The following is an 18,861-nucleotide window of genomic DNA, read 5'->3' as shown; positions in this document are numbered from 1 at the left end:
TGATCAGGGAACAATATTCTGAGAGCCACTGAAATATGCAATACTGAGAATAATAGTTAGGGAGCCAGTAAGTCACAGTATACTTGGGAACTAGACCAGAAATAATATTTATGGCATTAAATAGGTATACTACTATACAGTAATATATAATGGTGAGTTTTAAATCAGCAGTTTGGGAGGCAAAAGAAGGGCACATCTGGAACAAAATTACAAAGTCCTACTAAGATATCCTTTTGGCAATCATGTACCTGCCAGCGCAGAAATGTTTGAGAGCATTTGAAAGATGATAAATGAAGACAGGAATGAAAAGCGTTAAATGGTGGAAGTCCATCACATACCATCTGGCCAGATAAAGAAGAAATAGATGATTCTTCCTCCTTCAGATGACAAAACCAATACAAGAAAAAGATGTAGAGGTGGTGGAGTTTTTTGACATAGCGAAGCTTTTGCCCTGGGTCTTATTGGACAAGAAACACCACAGAAACAGGACTGAGGGCTGCCATTTGACATTTAACTCTTCCCAGAAAAAGAGACAGCGGGGGAGAATTATGACCTCAATGCCGATTCTTGCCTGCAAGGAGAAGCATATTGATGAAGAAGGGAGAGGAACCCTTCTTCTTGGAAAGTTTGTGTCAGACCCAACCCAGAGCCTTGGAATACTAGTGTGAGTTGGGCAGATAGAGAAAATCAGATTTCAAATATATTGGGGACACAGAACAGGCTTCCCTGATCTAGAAAGACAGAAAGGAAGGCGGATACAGGTTTTCAAACAGTGAAAGTCTGACAGAATAGCCACAACTAATTTTGCTGAGGGTGGAAAAGGAAAAGATATGTGCAGAGATGATATAGCATGAGAAGGAATTTCCATTTCTAACTCAGATTTTAAAGATCTTTTATAAATGGAAGGTCAATAAAAATGTGTATAACCCCCAGTGAAATGCCTAATTCTGATTCAATATGATGCAAGGGGTAATAAATACATACAAAAGTGGTGAAGCATGTGTCTAAAAAATAGAATAAGGAGAAGCTGATTAAACTGAGTTAACATAATAATGAACTATTAGTGTATTGACAAATGAAGTGTCAATACAGAAGACCTTGCCCTAGCCAGTTTGGCTCAGTGGATAGAGCGTCAGCCTGCAGACTGAAGGGCCCCAGGTTTGATTCTGGCCAAGGGCATATGCCTGGGTTGCAGCTAGATCCCCAGTAGGCAGCATGCAGAAGGCAGCCAATCACTGATTCTCTCTCATTATTGATGTTTCTATCTCTCCCTCTCCCTTCCTCTCTGAAATCAATAAAGAAATATATTTTTTTAAAAAATAGAGAAGACCTTAATCAGTTATTTTAACATTTCCTACTCCATGGAAACCTGTTCTCTTTCCCTAATATGCTTGAAATCTGATTTCCACAAGAAATGAGTAAGAAGAAGAGTAAGAGAAAACATTGGCTTTGATCATCAGATGGTATAAGCCTTCATCTGCTTAGAGATAAATGGGGTGCAATCATTGATTTCTTAACTACCTGATTTCCTGCACAAAAAGTCTACCACTTGAGACAACATCGCAAATAAATCCTAAACTTAACACTTGTTCAGATGCCCCAAATGTCACCTAGTCTACTTCCATATCATTTGTGTCCTATAGAATCTCAAGTTCGTACTACTTGTGAACAAAGATAACCGACACAAGACATCAGCCAGTTTATTATGTGTGAGCTCTTTTATGTTGTCAATCAAATAATAGGCACCAATGCTAGTCATTTCTTCAAGTTAAGTGGAAAATTCCGGGAGAACAATCAAATGAAACCAGTATTCTCCTTAAACTATGAGGGTGCATGAGGTCTTGAAGCACAACTGGAGCGATTGGCAAGAACGTAATCCCAGGTTAGGAGAGCGATGTGCTTCCAGAGGTTCTAAAACATGACCCAGGAACCACCCTCAACCTCCTCTGCTATGACTTGAATGTTGTATAAAGCTCCAAACAGAAAGCCTGTGTTAAAATGATTGGGGTACAGCCATGAACAAGAGCGGAATATGCCTGTCTCCATCACCACATCTGCCTGAGCAATTCACAGGCATAATAACAAGAAACAGACACACATAATAGTTCAGCTGGCGGGGGAATTAGATTACTAGGCCTAAGAGAACGCAGGCCCAGTCCTTATTACCATAGCATTGATTTCTGGAATTAAATTTAGATGTCCATGAATCCAGTTAGCTATTTGAACGCTATTAAAACAGTAGCACGCGGTTATGTTTTAACACCAAACAGGCCAACATGACCACTGCCAATCGGAGAGTTTATAACAGCAGGAAGGACAGAAAGGGGAAAAAATTATTTTTCCTCCTTCTCTTCTTTTTTTAAAAAATATTTTTATTGATTTCTGAGAGGAAAGGAGAGCGAGAGAGAGAGAAAACAATCAAAGATGAGAGAGAATCATTGATCGGCTGCCTCCTGCATGCCTCCAACTAGGGATTGAGCCCATAACCCGGGCATGTGCCCTGACCGGGATTCAAACCATGACCTCCTGGTTCATAGGTCAATGCCTAACCACTGAGCCATGCCGGCCAGGTGCTCCTTCTCTTCAATGGCTGGAAAGCTTGGCTCTGTGATGTGACTAAGGCGAGTCAGTTTTGGAAAGCTGCTCACAGGGCAAGAAAACATGAGAAAGGGCTATTTATGGACATGCCAGGCTGGGCAACAGAAAGCAATTTCTTTATAAACAGACAGCTCACAACAAAATAAGCCCTTGGGGACACAGTGGGATAGTCACATCACATTCCCGTCTGTCAATTTCTAATAGAGGGCCTTTATAGTTTTTAAATTCCAATCAGGAGAAACACTTCTAACGGAGAAGGGAACTCTCTGAAAATGCTGGCCATCTCAGAAGTACCTGCGTTTAATAAGAAGGCTAAGGGGTCATGAGCAGAAGCATATTCAGTCCTACTTAACAGTCAGGGCTAAAGATCCCAGAGGTTCTAAATACCACAGTATTTGAGATAGGAATGGGGCACACAGAGCCCATGTAGCCATGTGCATGTTGGGAAAGAACACTCCCAAATGGAAGGAAGCTGGGGAGGCTATCTTGTTATGAACAGTCTGTTCACAGGTTTGCTAAGTGTGTTTCAGCACTGATGGTGAGTTGCACATGAGGTTGGACTCTAGGACTTGAGATGCTATGAAAGTGTGGTCTTCACCATCCTGTTCCTCTGATTGGCTCTAACCGCATTAAACTACTGCAACTGCAATGTTGCTACCTTTTGACGACCTTGTAAACATTTTCTAAGTGCTTCCGCGTGTGTGACTCCATGGCTCCAATTTTCCAATAATAGGGACTATAAATTATCCTGAGAACCACTGAGGCTGACCCATTAACACTCAAAGGATGTACCAACACTTAAAATGAAACAAATGAACAGCATGATCCAGGAGGCAAAAGATTGGAACTTTAATATATCATCCCTTACTTACTAGTAAAGCTTAAGATACCATGATTCTTCAAAACCTATTTCTGAAATATAATCTATAATAATAAAAGCATAATATGCTAATTAGACCGGACAGCTGAACGACCTTCTGGATGTCCTTTCAAATGACCTTCTGGACCAAGCCAGGGATGCGTGAATTTCGTGCATCGGGCCTCTAATTTGAATATAAAATTGAAGGTCTTTGAATAAACAGAAGTTGAAAAGTAGAATGACTTTACTGCTATTTGAATACTTACTGAATTTCTATTTAAAATAACCAAAAGAGCCCAAAGCAATCACACATTAGTTTTCCAATCCTAGGGAATCATATTTTCTAATATTTTCTGCTTCCCTAAAATAAAAAAAGAACTCCTACATATTTAAATTCATCAGATAAGAATGCCATTAGCTGTTTACCTTTAAAACCTATTTTAATAATGTTCTCAACCTCATCTAGGACAGAAAGTGCTTAAGGAGTTATTATTATTATTGATTACAATAATTACTAGGTGTATAATACTTTTAAAAGACCTAATTAAAAAGAAATTTGTTACAATAGCCATGATCATCAAACCAGAGGTGGGGGATTAGTCATTATGCCAAAAGGAAGGTTTTCTATCTGACAGTGTGAGATTATGGGTAGGGGAGTGATTGGACCAAGGAAACATTGCTTATTAAAATTTTGCTGAGTTCTTTGTGATAAGATCCTGCTACTAGTTTAGACTAAGAGAGGGAAGCATCGTGCACTCACTATAGTTTGACTTCCCATTCTAGGGCTCCTGGAGGCCAACTTCTATAAAACCGACTTCCAAATAAAGATCCAGCATGATGTTTATTGTTATATCAAGTAAAGGACACCTCTTTGGGCATAATATGCTAATATGTGCATCTTGAGGCAAAGGAAAAACAAGTGAAAAATAAAGAATTTTAAAGGCCACCTTTACATGTAACAATGGGAAATTCCATCTAAATTAAACTAGAGATTTTCCAATGAAGATAATCTTCAAATGTTGGTTTCGACAAGGAATTTGTGTCTGGGGGTACTATTGCCAGAAACCAGTTAAAATCATAAGGATCTGAATTTTCTTTTATTCCCACTATTTTTTTTTAATTTGGAAAATTTAAACAGTTTAATTAAAAGACATTGGGGGATAAAGAAAGATCGTTCATGTATCAATGGAATAAAATTCTCTGCACTGAATAATCCAACTCTCCAAATAATTCCCTAGAAAGGAATTGTTCCCCAGATCTTCTGATTCTGCCATATGCTGTTACAAGGACAGCTTCTGCCATCAGGCCCTAAGCAAGGTGGTGATACTGCCACTGCCAGGTGAGCTCAGATGGTAGCAACCCAACCCTGAACGTCAAAGGCATCCCACCTCCAGCCATCACCTGCCTGAAAACCAAATTAAGCCCCACCGGCTTGGCCATACATCTGTAATCTGGTTAAGGCTATTAAAGTGCTTTGTTTTTCTTCTTGACATACATGTGGCCCACGCTTATTAAATACAGAAAGTCAGCATTTTTTTTATTAAAGTTGGCAGCCAGCTCCCTCAAGAGAATGCAAGCTTCTGCTACTCTCCTATTCATCATTTTCAAATTAGTTTTCTCATTTAAGTACAAGACTCAGGGATACAGTTACAGCCTCAAACAGTGCTAGTAGCTGCCAACCCAGCAGCGTGACTGTTACTTCTCAAAGCCATGAGCTGTTTCATCAAATCCAATCTTCCTTGACTCATTCCCTGGCAAAGATGGGAGGCTGTAATTTATCATCTGTATGATTCACTTTGTATTCCTCTAAAGTTGCCCCCCACCCCCGCTTGAGTCGTTAATACCACTTACAATGCAAGCAGGAAAGTAGCTGAAAGATGATCACATATTCAAATAATTTCAACTCCAGAGATCTAAATAAGACCAACTCAAATAACACTCTCTAAAATATAAACAAACACTTATACCCAATTTTAAAAACAGATAAAAGTACTGGTCCCTAATAAGCACGCATCCTCACAACAGCCTGAGTTCAGGTATAGCTATGTCTGTTTCTACATCCCAAGCTACTGGGAAAGCAATGCGTTGCACCACGTATCACATGATTCAATCACAAGCTTTCACAAAGGGCAGACAATGTATTTGCAAAACGCACCCTCCATACTACCCACTGGTGATTATTTCTGAGAAAAGCTCTTGGAGCACACAGACCATAGTTAAATGGGCTTTCAACTCTACCTAGCAGTGTGCCACTCACAAATCAAGCTTTACCAAGAGCATTTTATGCTGATTGCAGTAATGACCATGATCAAGATTTCTTTCCTTATGCTGAGCATCAGCTTGTGTGGGTCTCTGCTCGAGTTTCTGGGAAATGACTGAAAATGGGCTGCCTCTAGCATTATTAGCAACCCGGTGTGTTTCTGGAACAAAGGTAACTCCTCCACCCCTCGAGCTTAATAAATGAATACAAAAAAATCTCATATTCGGGCTCATGTGTAGGATAGAAAAAAATGCTCCCAGTTGCTGTGGCTAAGTCTTGTATTTATTATGTCACAAGTTCTACCAGAAAGGTAGTTCAAGACATTGAAACCATATTCCTGTTATTTACACTAGAACTCCACCAACAGCTTCCATTCAGAGTAAGCTTACCATTGTTATGATTTGTATTTTGACATGTTACGTTGGGATGCAGTTAGTGGATTAACATTTCCCTCCATAAATACTTTTAACATGATGGGCTTACACACTGTATTATTAGCTCTGTTTCTACCTTATTTGATTCAATAATGACAAATCATCTGGAAACAATAATAACATTAAAACAGTCTAGCTATTGATCAAAGGGAGATGTAATTTATATATATATTTCTCTATGTTTATAACAACCCCATTCTCTACAAAAAAGACATCTCTGTGGAACACTGCACATAAATAATGAATAAGACACTTTTCTGTCCTTTTTAAGAGCATTAGATTGAGCAGATGTCTGCTAACGTAGAAGTAGGGTCTATAAATTCTGTCACCTCAGGAACCCCAGTTGCCTACTACCAACAAGAACGTGGAAAAAATCACTCACTCACTTTAGGAACTCTGGGTTAAACGATGCTTTTCCAGGGGAATAAGTTAGCCCTCTACAGGTCCTGGCCCTTTTCTAGGCATGTGTAACAGCGTACTTTTTTCTTTCTTGATATTTTTCATCTGTACTAAACTAATCTAAAGCCTTAGACTCAACTTCCCCACCTCCATCCTCCTGAAGGCTCATTACTAGGGCAGATTAAACAACATGGACTCAACATATATTATACTAGAGGCCCTATGTACGAAATTCGTGCAAGGGGCTCGGCCCTCACAGCCCTGGCTTCCTTCAGATGGTTGTTCTGCTCTTTGGTCTAATTAGCATATTAGCTCTTTATTATGTAGGATTATCAGTAAAAGTGAAGCATTTTGCATTTACCTCAAATATATTATGAATCATTCAATCAAAATTATTTATTGGCCTGAGACTTTGTATGCTCAAAGGTGAATGAATTAATCATTTTTAAAGTTATGATTTATATATGTTCTACAGGTAAAATTAAGGAAATGTAATTGGATGAGAAAAGTGCATATTGTTAAGTACAATTCTAATGCAGAATTAATGAAAAATGAATTTACAGAAGGTTTTGGACGAATTTAGCATTTGAAATACTGCCTGTAATTTTTGCTTGGCACAAGAAAAAAAACTAAACGCTCAAGTATAGATATATCAGCATAAATCTATTCCCATTTTGGAAAAGCCCAAATAAAACTCATTAAGTCATTCTACAAATAAAAATTGACATTAAAAAGCTGTGACCATTAAATGGATTAACATATGCAAGGTGTTCAGAAAGTGGTTTGCACATAGCAAGGCCACATAATATCTATAACTATTACTACTCATGCACAGAAAAGGGTATACAAGATAAAACCTAGTCAATATCTTCATGAAACTCACTAACTGGAAAACCCTGAAAGTTGGGAGTATGGAGAGGGGCCACATTATTAAAAATAATATCATCCAGCATAGGCTAGTACACATTGACCAAATAAATTCATTCACTACTGCTACCTCACTGTAAATGGGCATAAACATTATTGAAATACATTTTAAGTGATGTGAAAAGACTCACATCTTTTAACCCCCAAATCCTACCTTTGGAAATCTACCTTAAAGCATTTATTATGGAATATGGGAAGAAATCTGAATTCATTAAAGAATTCAAAAACATGGCTTCACAAACATAACAAGCAAAAAATGTCTGACACTGGTGACACGGATAAACAAACTCTGAAGAAACATACATAATTAAAGGAATTATAAATGCATTTTAAATGTCTTAAGATATTATTTAAAAATAAAAATATTACATTTTTACCACAAATACATAATAAAATACACAAATGAACAAAACAAAAATGAATAGAAACTCTGAACTTACAATAAGTTTAAATTATAGGTGATCTTCCCTGACCCACTGAAAAATTATCATACTTTCAACAGTTTTCTAATTACATGTAATAGAAAAATATTTCAAGTGGAGATAATCTTCCATGCCTCTACATACACCAAATATTTCCAAATATGATCTGTTTGTCCCAAAAAAAAAAGGCCAGTATTTATTGTAGTCAAAATGGACAGCACTATACTAATAAAAAGAAAAATATTTGACGTAATGATTAGAATCAATGAGGTAAATGGGTGCAAATAAGAAGCTTTAATCATCCATTGTATTAGCACATTTTTGATGATGATATTTTAACCTATGGATGCAGTTATGAATAAATAAATCACTGGGGTTGATGAAATACTGACAGAAATATTTCAAGTCTGAGACTGAATCTGTCAAAATCCTAGCAAGAATATATGAAATATTAAAAACAAGACAATGGCCTTCAGACTGGAAATGTTCCATACACCTCCCAATCTTCAAGAAAGGAGATGCCAAGGAGTACAGCACCTATAGGACCATCGCTCTTATTTCCCACCCAAGCAAAGAGATGCTTAAAGTGATGCAACTAAGGCTTCTACTACCTTATGTGGAGCAAGAAATGCTGGAAGTTCAAGCTGGATTCAGAAAAGGTAGACACACTTAAGACAGGCATTCACTGAATACTGGTATGCTTTATAGAATTTCAGGTTAGCCTATGTGTTTTAGATTGCAATAAGGCTTCTGACTGTGCCAATCATGAAAAGCTATGTGCTGCTCTGAGAGGAGCAGGCATGCCTGAGCACGTGACTGTCCTGATGCGCAACAATGCAGAGAGGCAGAATGGTTTCCTGTAGGCAAGGGTGTCAGAAAAGGGTGCATTTTCTCTCCTTCTGGGTTTAATCTGTACACAGAACATATATGAACAAGTGGGCTAGACTCAGAGGAAGGAGGAGTGAAAATTGGTGGAAGAAATATCAGTAACTTAAGATATACAGCTGGTCCAACCAGTGTGGCTCAGTGGTTGAGCATCAACCTATGAACCAGAGGTCATGGTTCAATTCCTGGTCAGGGTACATGCCTGGGCTGTGGGCTCAATTCCCAGTGTGGGGCGTGCAGGAGGCAGCTGATCAATGATTCTCTCTCATCATTGATGTTTCTCTCTCTCTCCTTCTCCCTTCCTCTCTGAAATCAATAAAAAAATATATTTAAAAAAAAAAGATATGCAGCTGACATCATCTTACTGGCAGAAAGTAACAATGACTTGAAATGACCTCTGCTGATGAAAGTGAAAGTAGGAAGTGCCAAAGCAAGACTGTATTTGAACATCAGACGAAAGTCATGAGGACAGAAGCAATACACAGCTTTGATAAAGACAACGAAGGCACTGCTTACCTTGGTTCAGTCATCAATTCAAATGGAGACTGCAGCCAAGAAATCAAGAAAAGGCTGAGAATCGGAAGGGCAGCAATGGAAGAATTAGGAAAAAAATCACCAACAGCAAAGATGTGTCAATAGAGGTTAAGGCTAAGATCATTGACACTCTCATATTCCCAATTACTATATATGGATGGGAAAGTTGGACAGTGAAGAAGACTGATGGGAAAAAGTTGATTCATTTGAAATATGGTGCTGGAAGTTAGCTCTACAGATACCCTGGACCCCTGGTCAGCAAACTGCGGCTCACGAGCCAAATGCGACTCTTTGGCCCCTTGAGTGTGGCTCTTCCTAAGCCTTAGGAGTACCCTAATTAAGTTAATAACAATGTACCTACCTATACAGTTTAAGTTTAAAAAATCTGGCTCTCAAAAGAAATTTCAATTGTTGTACTGTTGATATTTGGCTCTGTTGGCTAATGAGTTTGCCGACCACTGCGCCTGGACCATCAAAAAGACAGATAGGCAGGACTTAGAGCAAATTAAACCTGAAATATTGCTGGAGGCAAAGATCACAAAACTGAAGCTGTCCTACTTTGGGTACATCATGAAAAGGCAAGGTTCTTTGTAAAAGGCAATAGTGCTGGGAAAAATAGAAGGCAGCAGGAAAGGAAGAAGACCAAACACAAGATGGACTGACTCCATAAAAGCCATAGGCGTGAGTCTATAGGGGCTGAGTGGGGCTGGTAAGGATAGGACACTGTGGACATCCTTCATTTATAGGGTCACCAGTTGGAGTTGACTCATCAGCACACAACACACACAGGCAGTTATGTTTAGAAGGTTTGTTTTCATCTCAATCGTTTCCATCTGCACAAAAGATCTATTCAAGACACATACTCCTGGGTGTTTGCTTTTCTGTCCATAGGAGATCAGGGTTAAACAAATGCTTGCAATGGAAATATTTTTTTTTTTTTAAAAGAATACTTGCCCTAACTTCCCAGTACTGAAAAAACTTCTAAACCAGTTTCTCAATCTTGGTTTTATTGGCATTTCTTGGTTGTGGGGCTGTCCTTTATATTGTGGGATGATTAGCAACGTCTCTGGTCTCTACTCATTAAATATTAGGAGCACCCCCCGCCCCCCAGTAGTGATAATTAATAATGTCTGCAGAAATTTCCAAAGGTCTCTTGGGCAGCAGAATTGCCCCTAGTCTAGAACCATCGCTTTACACTGATGTTTATTTATTCATCTTTAAAATCACACGATGCCTGCCAAACGCTAATGGAGTTGAGCTAGTCTCATGACTATAACTTGAACTTCCTGAAATTTTGCCTACTGTTATTTTTAATAAAGAGCTCCAATTTGACACTAGGGAACAAAAAAATGCTTGCTGGGATAAATAAGAAAGCCACTCTAAGAATGGACTTTTATCCAAAAGCTCAAATGGAGATAAATCTTACTTTCATGTATGATTCCAATTTCATTTTATTCTATTTTATTTCACTCTTGAAAGCAATGAAGAGACATTCAAGAAGTAACTGTAGGAAAGCAGCTCAACAGTTGTAATACATATTCCAGAGGTCCCAGCATTTTTCAATGTTTCTAGCTTTAGAGACTCCTGATGCAATTTCACTTAATTATTGCTTGTCTGGAATGATATTCCTTAGTAGTTTCTGTTTTAAAGCCAAATTTGTTTAACCTCAAGTTACCAGTTATGTCTGTGTATGCATTTGATGGGAATGACAATTCAATTCAATTCAAATATTTGTTGAGCACTTACCTTTATGCATTTAGCTACTTGGCTAGAAAGTTAGCCAAGTATCTTAATGTATAAAGTCACACAGATCCCATAACAAATGTAAACTCCTGATCAGCAGGATATACTATTAACTCTTGGAATACCATCAGGGTCCACTGGACACCATTTTACCTTTTGAGTTTCATTTTGAACAGTTTTATCTATCTGCAAGATTGACATTTCTGACTTTTCTACTCTATTAGAGAAATTTTACTTTTTAAAAGTCAAATAAAACTGTATCTTGTAATTACCATCTCAGTCCAATGGAACATGTTATATACTTCATTTTTCTATTTTTGTCATTCCACAAGAATTATTTCATGATTACTCATTAACTATTTCCATCTCTGCTAAAAAGGACCAAATCATGTAACAATGAAAGAATAAAGGAATTGCTGATGATGTAATAGAGGTTATCACAGTTTTATTACTGTGTTCCCAAAATATTGCATCATCTTTCAAAAAGGCATATAAGAAGCCTAGAGACTTTCATTGAATATAACAGAAAATCAAAGAAGTTCATTTTCCACATTGGCAAATAGAAGAAATTGACAGGGGATATTTCACAATTATTAGACAAATCAGGAGATGGATGAAATTGATCACATAAGCAAAACCTCAGACCATCAGTTTTTAGATGATGATATCCTAGATGGATTTTCTCAAGCTCAGGAGCTGAGCAATGCATTTCTTAGAACAAAGAGGAAATATAGTATTCTCATGCACTTGGTTATTCAACAGGAAGGAAGACATCATTCAATATTTTATGGAGCCCTCACTGGTTTGGCTCAGTGGACAGAGTGCAGGCCTGCAGACTGAAGGGTCCCAGGTTCAATTCAGGCCAAGGGCACATGCCCGGGTTGCAGGCTCAATCCCTAGTGGGGGGTGCAGGAGGCAGCCGATCAATGATTCTCTCTCATCATTGATGTTTCATCTCTCTCTCTTCCTCTCCCTTCCTCTCTGAAATCAATAAAAATATACAATTATATATATATACATATATATACACATATATCTTTTTTTTTTGGAAAAAATAGGAGCCAGCCATTGACAATATTCTTTCCTCTTTTATGATACTTGTGCAACACTTATATTTGTGAAACAAAATCTTTTTGGCACCATTCAGAAGTAGACAAATACCAAAGGCAGAAGTGTGTATAAAAAGTGATTAGAAGAACTAATGTAGACATAAAAATGATTGGGTTATGCTTCTAATAGGTTTCCAAATTTTTATAAATCCAAATTTGAAAAGTATTTTGCAACTGTGGACAGAAAATGGATGCTCTCACTTCAACAAAATTATAAACTCTTAAAGTTTTAAAAGTACTGATTTTTGTTTTTGTTTTTTTTACAATTATCAAGTGAAAATGAAAGTGCGAGAAAAAGACTAAGAAATATGATGAGCCAGAACCAATTAGATATATTTGAAGTGTGGAATTAGATTTATAATATGGATCTATTCCGGGTCCATGCCTGGCAGGTGAATAGCAGTTGCATTAAAAAAAAAGTGCCCATTCCAGAAATTCCTACCTTAAAAATCTGGACTTATATATATATATATAAATTTTAATTCAAATTAAAATATTTATGATATTAATTCTTATTAAAATTTCTAAATGAAGTTATTTCTCACCATCCCTTCATTCCTATTTCTGTAAATCATTTGCAAAATATTTTTAATATATGAATAAAATAATAATAATATAAAGAGCCCACTGTACCTAGAAAGTCATTGGTGCTGGGCTGGCTTTTCTGGCACAGAGATGGGCAAGAGGAACATCAGGACAAATTCAGGTAAACGGACCCAATGAACATTGTAGGGCAGCGAATTTCAACCTCTTTCATCTCATGGCACATATAAAATAATTATTAAAATTCCACAGCACATCAACAAAATGTATTTTTTGCCGATTTGACAAAAAAAGGTATAATTTTGATTCATTCACACCCGGCTATTGTTGTGTTGGCTATTGTCATTCTTAAATTTGAAAATCTAAAGGAAAAGAGGTCAGTGCCCCTGACTAAATAGTCAGGTATTGTATGTTTTAAAAATTCTCTCAGCACACCGCTATGTGGAAGGTGATAAGTCATCAAAGTAAGGATAATTAGGTACATCTAGTAACATTAACATCCCAGATGATGTCACAGCATGAATAAGAAATGGAATTAACAGGTAGGGTTACACGACTTGAGGCATCAACCTTAGAAAACTCAGCAGCGATTATAAGAGAGAAATTATTTTTTCCCGGATAAAGAAGATTGAGAAAAGTATGTTCAGAAAATGCAAAGGGTATGAACAAGTCCAGGATATTAGAAGAAATATGTAAAAATGGTTATCTATTGAGCCTCTTCGTGTTAGAAATGATTTTTAAAAAGGAGGATAATGAACTAAAAACCTTGACTAGGGGTGTGGGGTGATTATGAGGGAAGGATACAATTCACTAGGACCTGATGAGTGTTTCAGGTTCAAGATCAGAAGGTCATGATCAGAGAGGAATGTCAAGGCTGGAAACCCCATGAGTATAGTATTTCTAAGAAATGGCAGTCTCCAAGGGATGACTGTGGAGTGGACAGCAGAAATGCAATATACATGACGGTGACTAGGAAGGAGCCGGCTAGCATTTCAACTGATTATCAACTTGGATGGTAATATAAGGAAAAGACACAAATAGCTAGTGTAACTACATGACCTAGTTTGTCTGGGTCCTTTAGTTTCTGACTGTGGTCCTAGTGTCAAATCTGGTTTGGATAATAAATTGTGTAGTTGCCTCAGTAGTAGGTAATGCAGTAAATTAAAAGGAGAAAAAACCCAACAGTGTTAAATAATAATACACTAGTGTCCTGCAGTTCATTAACTGTATAAAGAGGACAGATACTGGTATAACCAGAGAGATGGAAATCAAAGGTGCAATTGCTGAATGACAGTAATAAATAAGGGGGGCTCGGGGCCAGAACAAGAAGCCCTGTTGGGTCTTTTTCCAGGATGAGTAAGGGGTGCAAGAAAGGAAGGGGCCACTGAGAGGGTTTCATCAGATGTTAGTGATGCTTTCAATTTGATGAGCGATTTGGAAGAGGTGTAGGAGGAAAAGATCAAGACACTTTGATATCCATTCCCAACAAAAAGCAGTTTTTACAAGACATAAAAAAATGTGCTAAATTAGAAAGAGGATCTGGTAAAAGTGTGTCACTCTCAAGATAAAGCAAAAAGACCCATTTTAGTCACAGAAGTCTTCGCATCGCTGAATATAGATATTTGCCTTTAATTAAAAATAAGAATTTGTAGGTTATGAGATTAAGATCCCAAAGAAAAAGTGATAAAAATATATTTCTTAGCAATCAGGAAACCAAAGACAGTTAAAGAACTTTAGCAAACATTTATAAATGCTTCTGACTTCATTCACAAAGGAAAAGATAAAAGGCAAAAATACAAAACAACACACACACACACACACACACACACACACACAACCCTCACAAAAAGAAAAAACAACCCCCCCCAAAAGACTAAACCTTTCTTAACAAAATTCAAATGTAGCTAATGACTATAAAATAATCCCAAAGTAGTATTTAAAATTTTTTTCTAAATTACAGATCAAAGCAGAATGCCCTGCCACCCAACTCAGATTTCAATCCTCAGTAGCACTGCCAGTGACTTAAAATATCCATGGAATTTTGATCCCAACTTTTGAGATTAAAATAGTTAAAAGTGAGTCAATGCTGGTTGTTCAATTACATTAAAATGAAACAGTAGGCCATAAGCCTAGTAGGACTTCATGATCAGAATTTTTCTATAAAAGCAAACTTTGACGGGAGTGGGTAGGAATCCTTTTAATGAGAAACAGGAAGATATATTGACAGGAGAAACAACTCTACGCTGGAGGTTTCAGCATCCGAGAGAGCCCATCACAAAGGCCAGCTCACCTCCCGTCGGCGTAGTCTGCATCTGCTCCACCCCACCAGACATCCGAGTCATCCTCCTCGGCATCGGCTGAATCGACATTGTCACTTTCCTCGGCCAGCGGGCAACATACAAACTCCACCCCTCGGAACTTGTCAATCCCGCAGGGCAGCAGCATGCCGTAGTCGTGCAGGTTGGTGCTCTTCTCACTGCAGGTCTAGGCAAGGGAAGGAGGAAAAAGAGAGATCAGTAGAGTAGAGGTTATTCTCTGTAAGAAAATGCAAATATAATAAGCGACACACAGATCCGTGAGAACCAATTTTACAATGGAATGGATCATTTGCTTTTTGCTCAGGCTATCTTGGTACCTGTAATATTTAACTTGATCACTTACTTAATAAGGTTAACTTTTTGTGTTACAGAAAAGAAGAGGAACAATAGGAATGGAAACCAACTGGAAAATAAGGTGTAGAAGCCTGCACTGGTGAACACATGTAAGAGAATCAGTGCTTTCTGGCTTCATTTGTGCATCTAGATGTGACCACTCCTCCCCAGCCAGTGTGGCCGTCGACATATGAACCAGGAGGTCATGGTTGGATTCCAGGTCAGGACACATGCCCGATTGCAGGCTTGATCCCCAGTAGGGGGTGTGCAGGAGGCAGCCGATCAATGATTCTCTCTCATCATTGATGTTTCTATCTCTCCCTCTCGCTTACTCTCTGAAATCAATAAAAATATATTTAAAAAGAAAAGAGAAGTGACCGCTCCTTGTATACCCCCAATTCACTGCAATCTCTACTACGGATGAGTGTTTCACTCCCTTAAATCTATCTTATTCTAGAAATTCTAACTCTTGGCTCGCCTCCAGAATAACAATCCTGGGAAGAGAAGAAATTGTTCTCTGCAATAAAGCAGAAAATACAGTCATTAGACATTTCTCTTTAGTATCTGCTTGCTTTCCTGGGATTTGCTAAAGTTGCACAAATCTAAATTAACATGAAGCTTTGAAAGCATCCACTGCTAACGGAGGAAAGATTAATATTTCAACACATGTAGGAAGGTAAACAATGAAAATAGTAGAGTGCATTTTGACCTCGTAGGAATTAGAGTCATTTTTGTTTCTTAGCAACAGAAAAAAATTTTGTGAAAACTCAAGAAGAGATGAAAAATGAGGTTCGCAGATGGATAGCTGGGCTTGAAATTGCCTGGCTTGTTTTCTTCCAATCAACAAGATGTAAAACACATTTTTATACACAGAAAATTTTGTTCTACGATAAATGAAGACATATTTTATTAAAGGCAAAATTAATATGAAATCTTAGGTAGTGTTTTTTTTGCTCAACAGCTATAAGGTTGTGATCCAGCGGTTACACTGAGGCAGATGGTGGTTTCTCAACCTCAGTACCAATGAAATTTTGCATCAGATAGTTCGTGGGTTGGGAGACTGTTTAGCAGACTCTCTGGCCTCTAGCCACCCAATACCAGTAGCACCACCAATTCTAATGTGAGGACCAAAAATATCTCCAGACATTGGCACATGTTCCTGGGGAGGGATGGGGAGCAAAACTGACCACCGTGTTAGATGAAGGACCCTAATTCTAGGGGACTGATAGCATTTCTCACACAAAAGCTATACTGACATTCTGAAGTTTTTCTAGTAAATTTATGTATCCAAAAAAAAGCACATTTTAAACATAGTAATAGTAAAGAGTGGCATTGTATGCTAATTGTCTCACGTCTTTTATCAGTTTTGCCAAAAGCAGTGGCTAGCCAAAGCCAGGATTGGTGCCATGGACTTACCTACTATGGAAAAACGAAGGTGGTAACGTGGCCTGGTGAACACAAACCTGCACTGCTTCATTTAGGAACTGAATTCTAACTAGTTTTCATGTTGGTATTGGACAAGCTATTTCATGTCCCACGACAGCATACCCAATAAATAATTTAAAAAATGGGTAAATCATTAAAACTGTATGTGAAAAAGAAAACAATACGTAAACAAAAATAATTAGAAGAAGAGCTACATTTTAAGGTCTAGAGGGTATAAGATTATAATTTCTAATTTACAAAATGTGGCACCGATACACAATGAATCTAAAGAGGCCCTGTTTTTTTGACTCTTTACAAATAATCATGGATAAGGCTTATTTTTTAATAGTAAAAGAGAACTTATTTATCAACACAGCTGTTGCCTCGAAATACCACACCATTACCCATGTCCATAGGAAGTCTTCACTTTAAAAGAGAAAAAAAGGTCTGGCTGGTACCTCTTTGGCGACGGTGTGCCAGTGAAGGTGGGTCTCGCAGACGTCCATCCTCTCCTGGTGTAAGAATTTGCACTTGTCGGGGACGAGGAGCGCATCACTTACAAACTCGCCAACTGCAAGAAAGGGAAACAGTTTCATGTCACTCTGTCTGCATCACCGTGTTCTTACCTCAGGGATGGTGTCCAGGAGGGATGGACTAACAGGAGTCAGAGAAGTTAATCAGCTTTTGGAAGGATGAAGCCATCAATCCAAGAAAGCTAGGACCTTAACACGTTGAGCCCAGTGTCCTTAGCAGCCCAGTTCTTGGCCACATCAACCTTGGTGGTTAAAATACTTCCCACATGTTTTAAGTAAAATCTTTAAGAGGAATCTCTGAGTGTAAACTCAATCACAAAAGAGCTGCCATTCAACGGCAGCAAGGGTAAAAAGTACAAATTGACATTTCCTAGGCAATCATTTCAGCTGAATCAATCCAAGTCATTGCCCACCCCTCCTTCTTAGACACTTTAATCTCTGTGTAAATGAATAGAAAATTTAGCATTTGTCTACTTCTTAAACAAACCAACAAAATCTGTGTATACACATTTGTATTATATATGTTTATATATGTAACCACACATATATACACATGGAGTTTAATTAAATTAAATTATAAAAACTACTTTGACTTTTGCTGTTTTTTTTTTAAAAAAATGTATATCATGCAAATTATTTTGAGCATTGCTGGTACTGCAGATATAAAGATACTACATGAAGTCCTACAAAAACTCACGTTCTTCTGAGGATGAACGTTGAATAATTACAATGTAATATGTGAATTGTGAGCTTAATTTTTATTTGTCTTATTCACTAGTGTATCCTTAGCTTTTATCAGAGATTCTGTACACAGTAGGCATTGAGTGTCTTGATGAATGAAGGGGTTATATGCTGCAACAGAATTGAAGAAAAGTGCGGGGCCAGCATAGCGAACAATTCTGCTTGGGTGCACTGGGACACAGCTCAAAATGGAAATAACATTAGAGACGAGTCTAAGTCAGCGGTTCTCAACCTGTGGGTCGCGACCCCTTTGGGGGTCGAACGACCCTTTCACAGGGGTCGCCCAAGGCCATTGGAAAACACATATATAATTACATATTGTTTTTGTGATTAATCACTATGCTTTAATTATGTTCAATTTGTGACAATGAAATTGGGGGTCACCACAACATGAGGAACTGTATTAAAGGGTCGTGGCATTAGGAAGGTTGAGAACCACTGGTCTAAGTGGATGAGTAGGAGTATGCTATAGAGAGAATGAATGGATGTTCCAAGATGTAAGGATAGTATCTGTCTTGTTTAACATTCTACTCCCAATCCCTGACCCAGTTCCAGCAAACATGACCACACTGGATGGATGGGTAAACGGATGGATGGGTGGCAACTTTAGTGAAATGAAGAGTGGACTAGTGTCGCGAGGCCATGAAAGCAGGAAGACCACGGAGCAGGGCACTTCAAGACCAGATTCCAAACGAGGACTCCAAGTGAGCAAAGAATACAAGTTGTTCACATAGCAGCACAGAAAATAATTGTTTTCTTTCATAATATGCTACATGAAATTTTCTGAAGTGCCACATA

The 18,861-nt window shown here is 38.0% G+C and overlaps 1 protein-coding gene across 7 annotated transcripts in view; it reads right to left on the bottom strand.

The window, feature by feature from the left end:
* APP (amyloid beta precursor protein) overlaps window positions 1–18,861 on the bottom strand; it is a 223,047-nt gene that overhangs the window by 102,587 nt on the left and 101,599 nt on the right. For all 7 annotated transcript variants that reach the window (XM_081086575.1, XM_081086576.1, XM_081086570.1 and 4 more), the window contains exons 4-5: window positions 17,248–17,360; window positions 15,004–15,197 (exon numbers count right to left, since the gene is read on the bottom strand). In XM_081086575.1, coding sequence (XP_080942701.1) covers window positions 15,004–15,197; window positions 17,248–17,360 — 307 coding nt within the window. The remainder of the gene's footprint in view (window positions 1–15,003; window positions 15,198–17,247; window positions 17,361–18,861) is intronic.

The sequence above is a fragment of the Myotis nattereri genome (assembly GCF_964212035.1).
Source record: "Myotis nattereri genome assembly, chromosome: 3".
NCBI classification, from domain to species: Eukaryota; Metazoa; Chordata; class Mammalia; order Chiroptera; family Vespertilionidae; genus Myotis; species Myotis nattereri.
The sequence above is the reverse complement of the archived record's forward strand: the minus strand, read 5'-3'. Positions and strand labels throughout refer to the sequence as shown.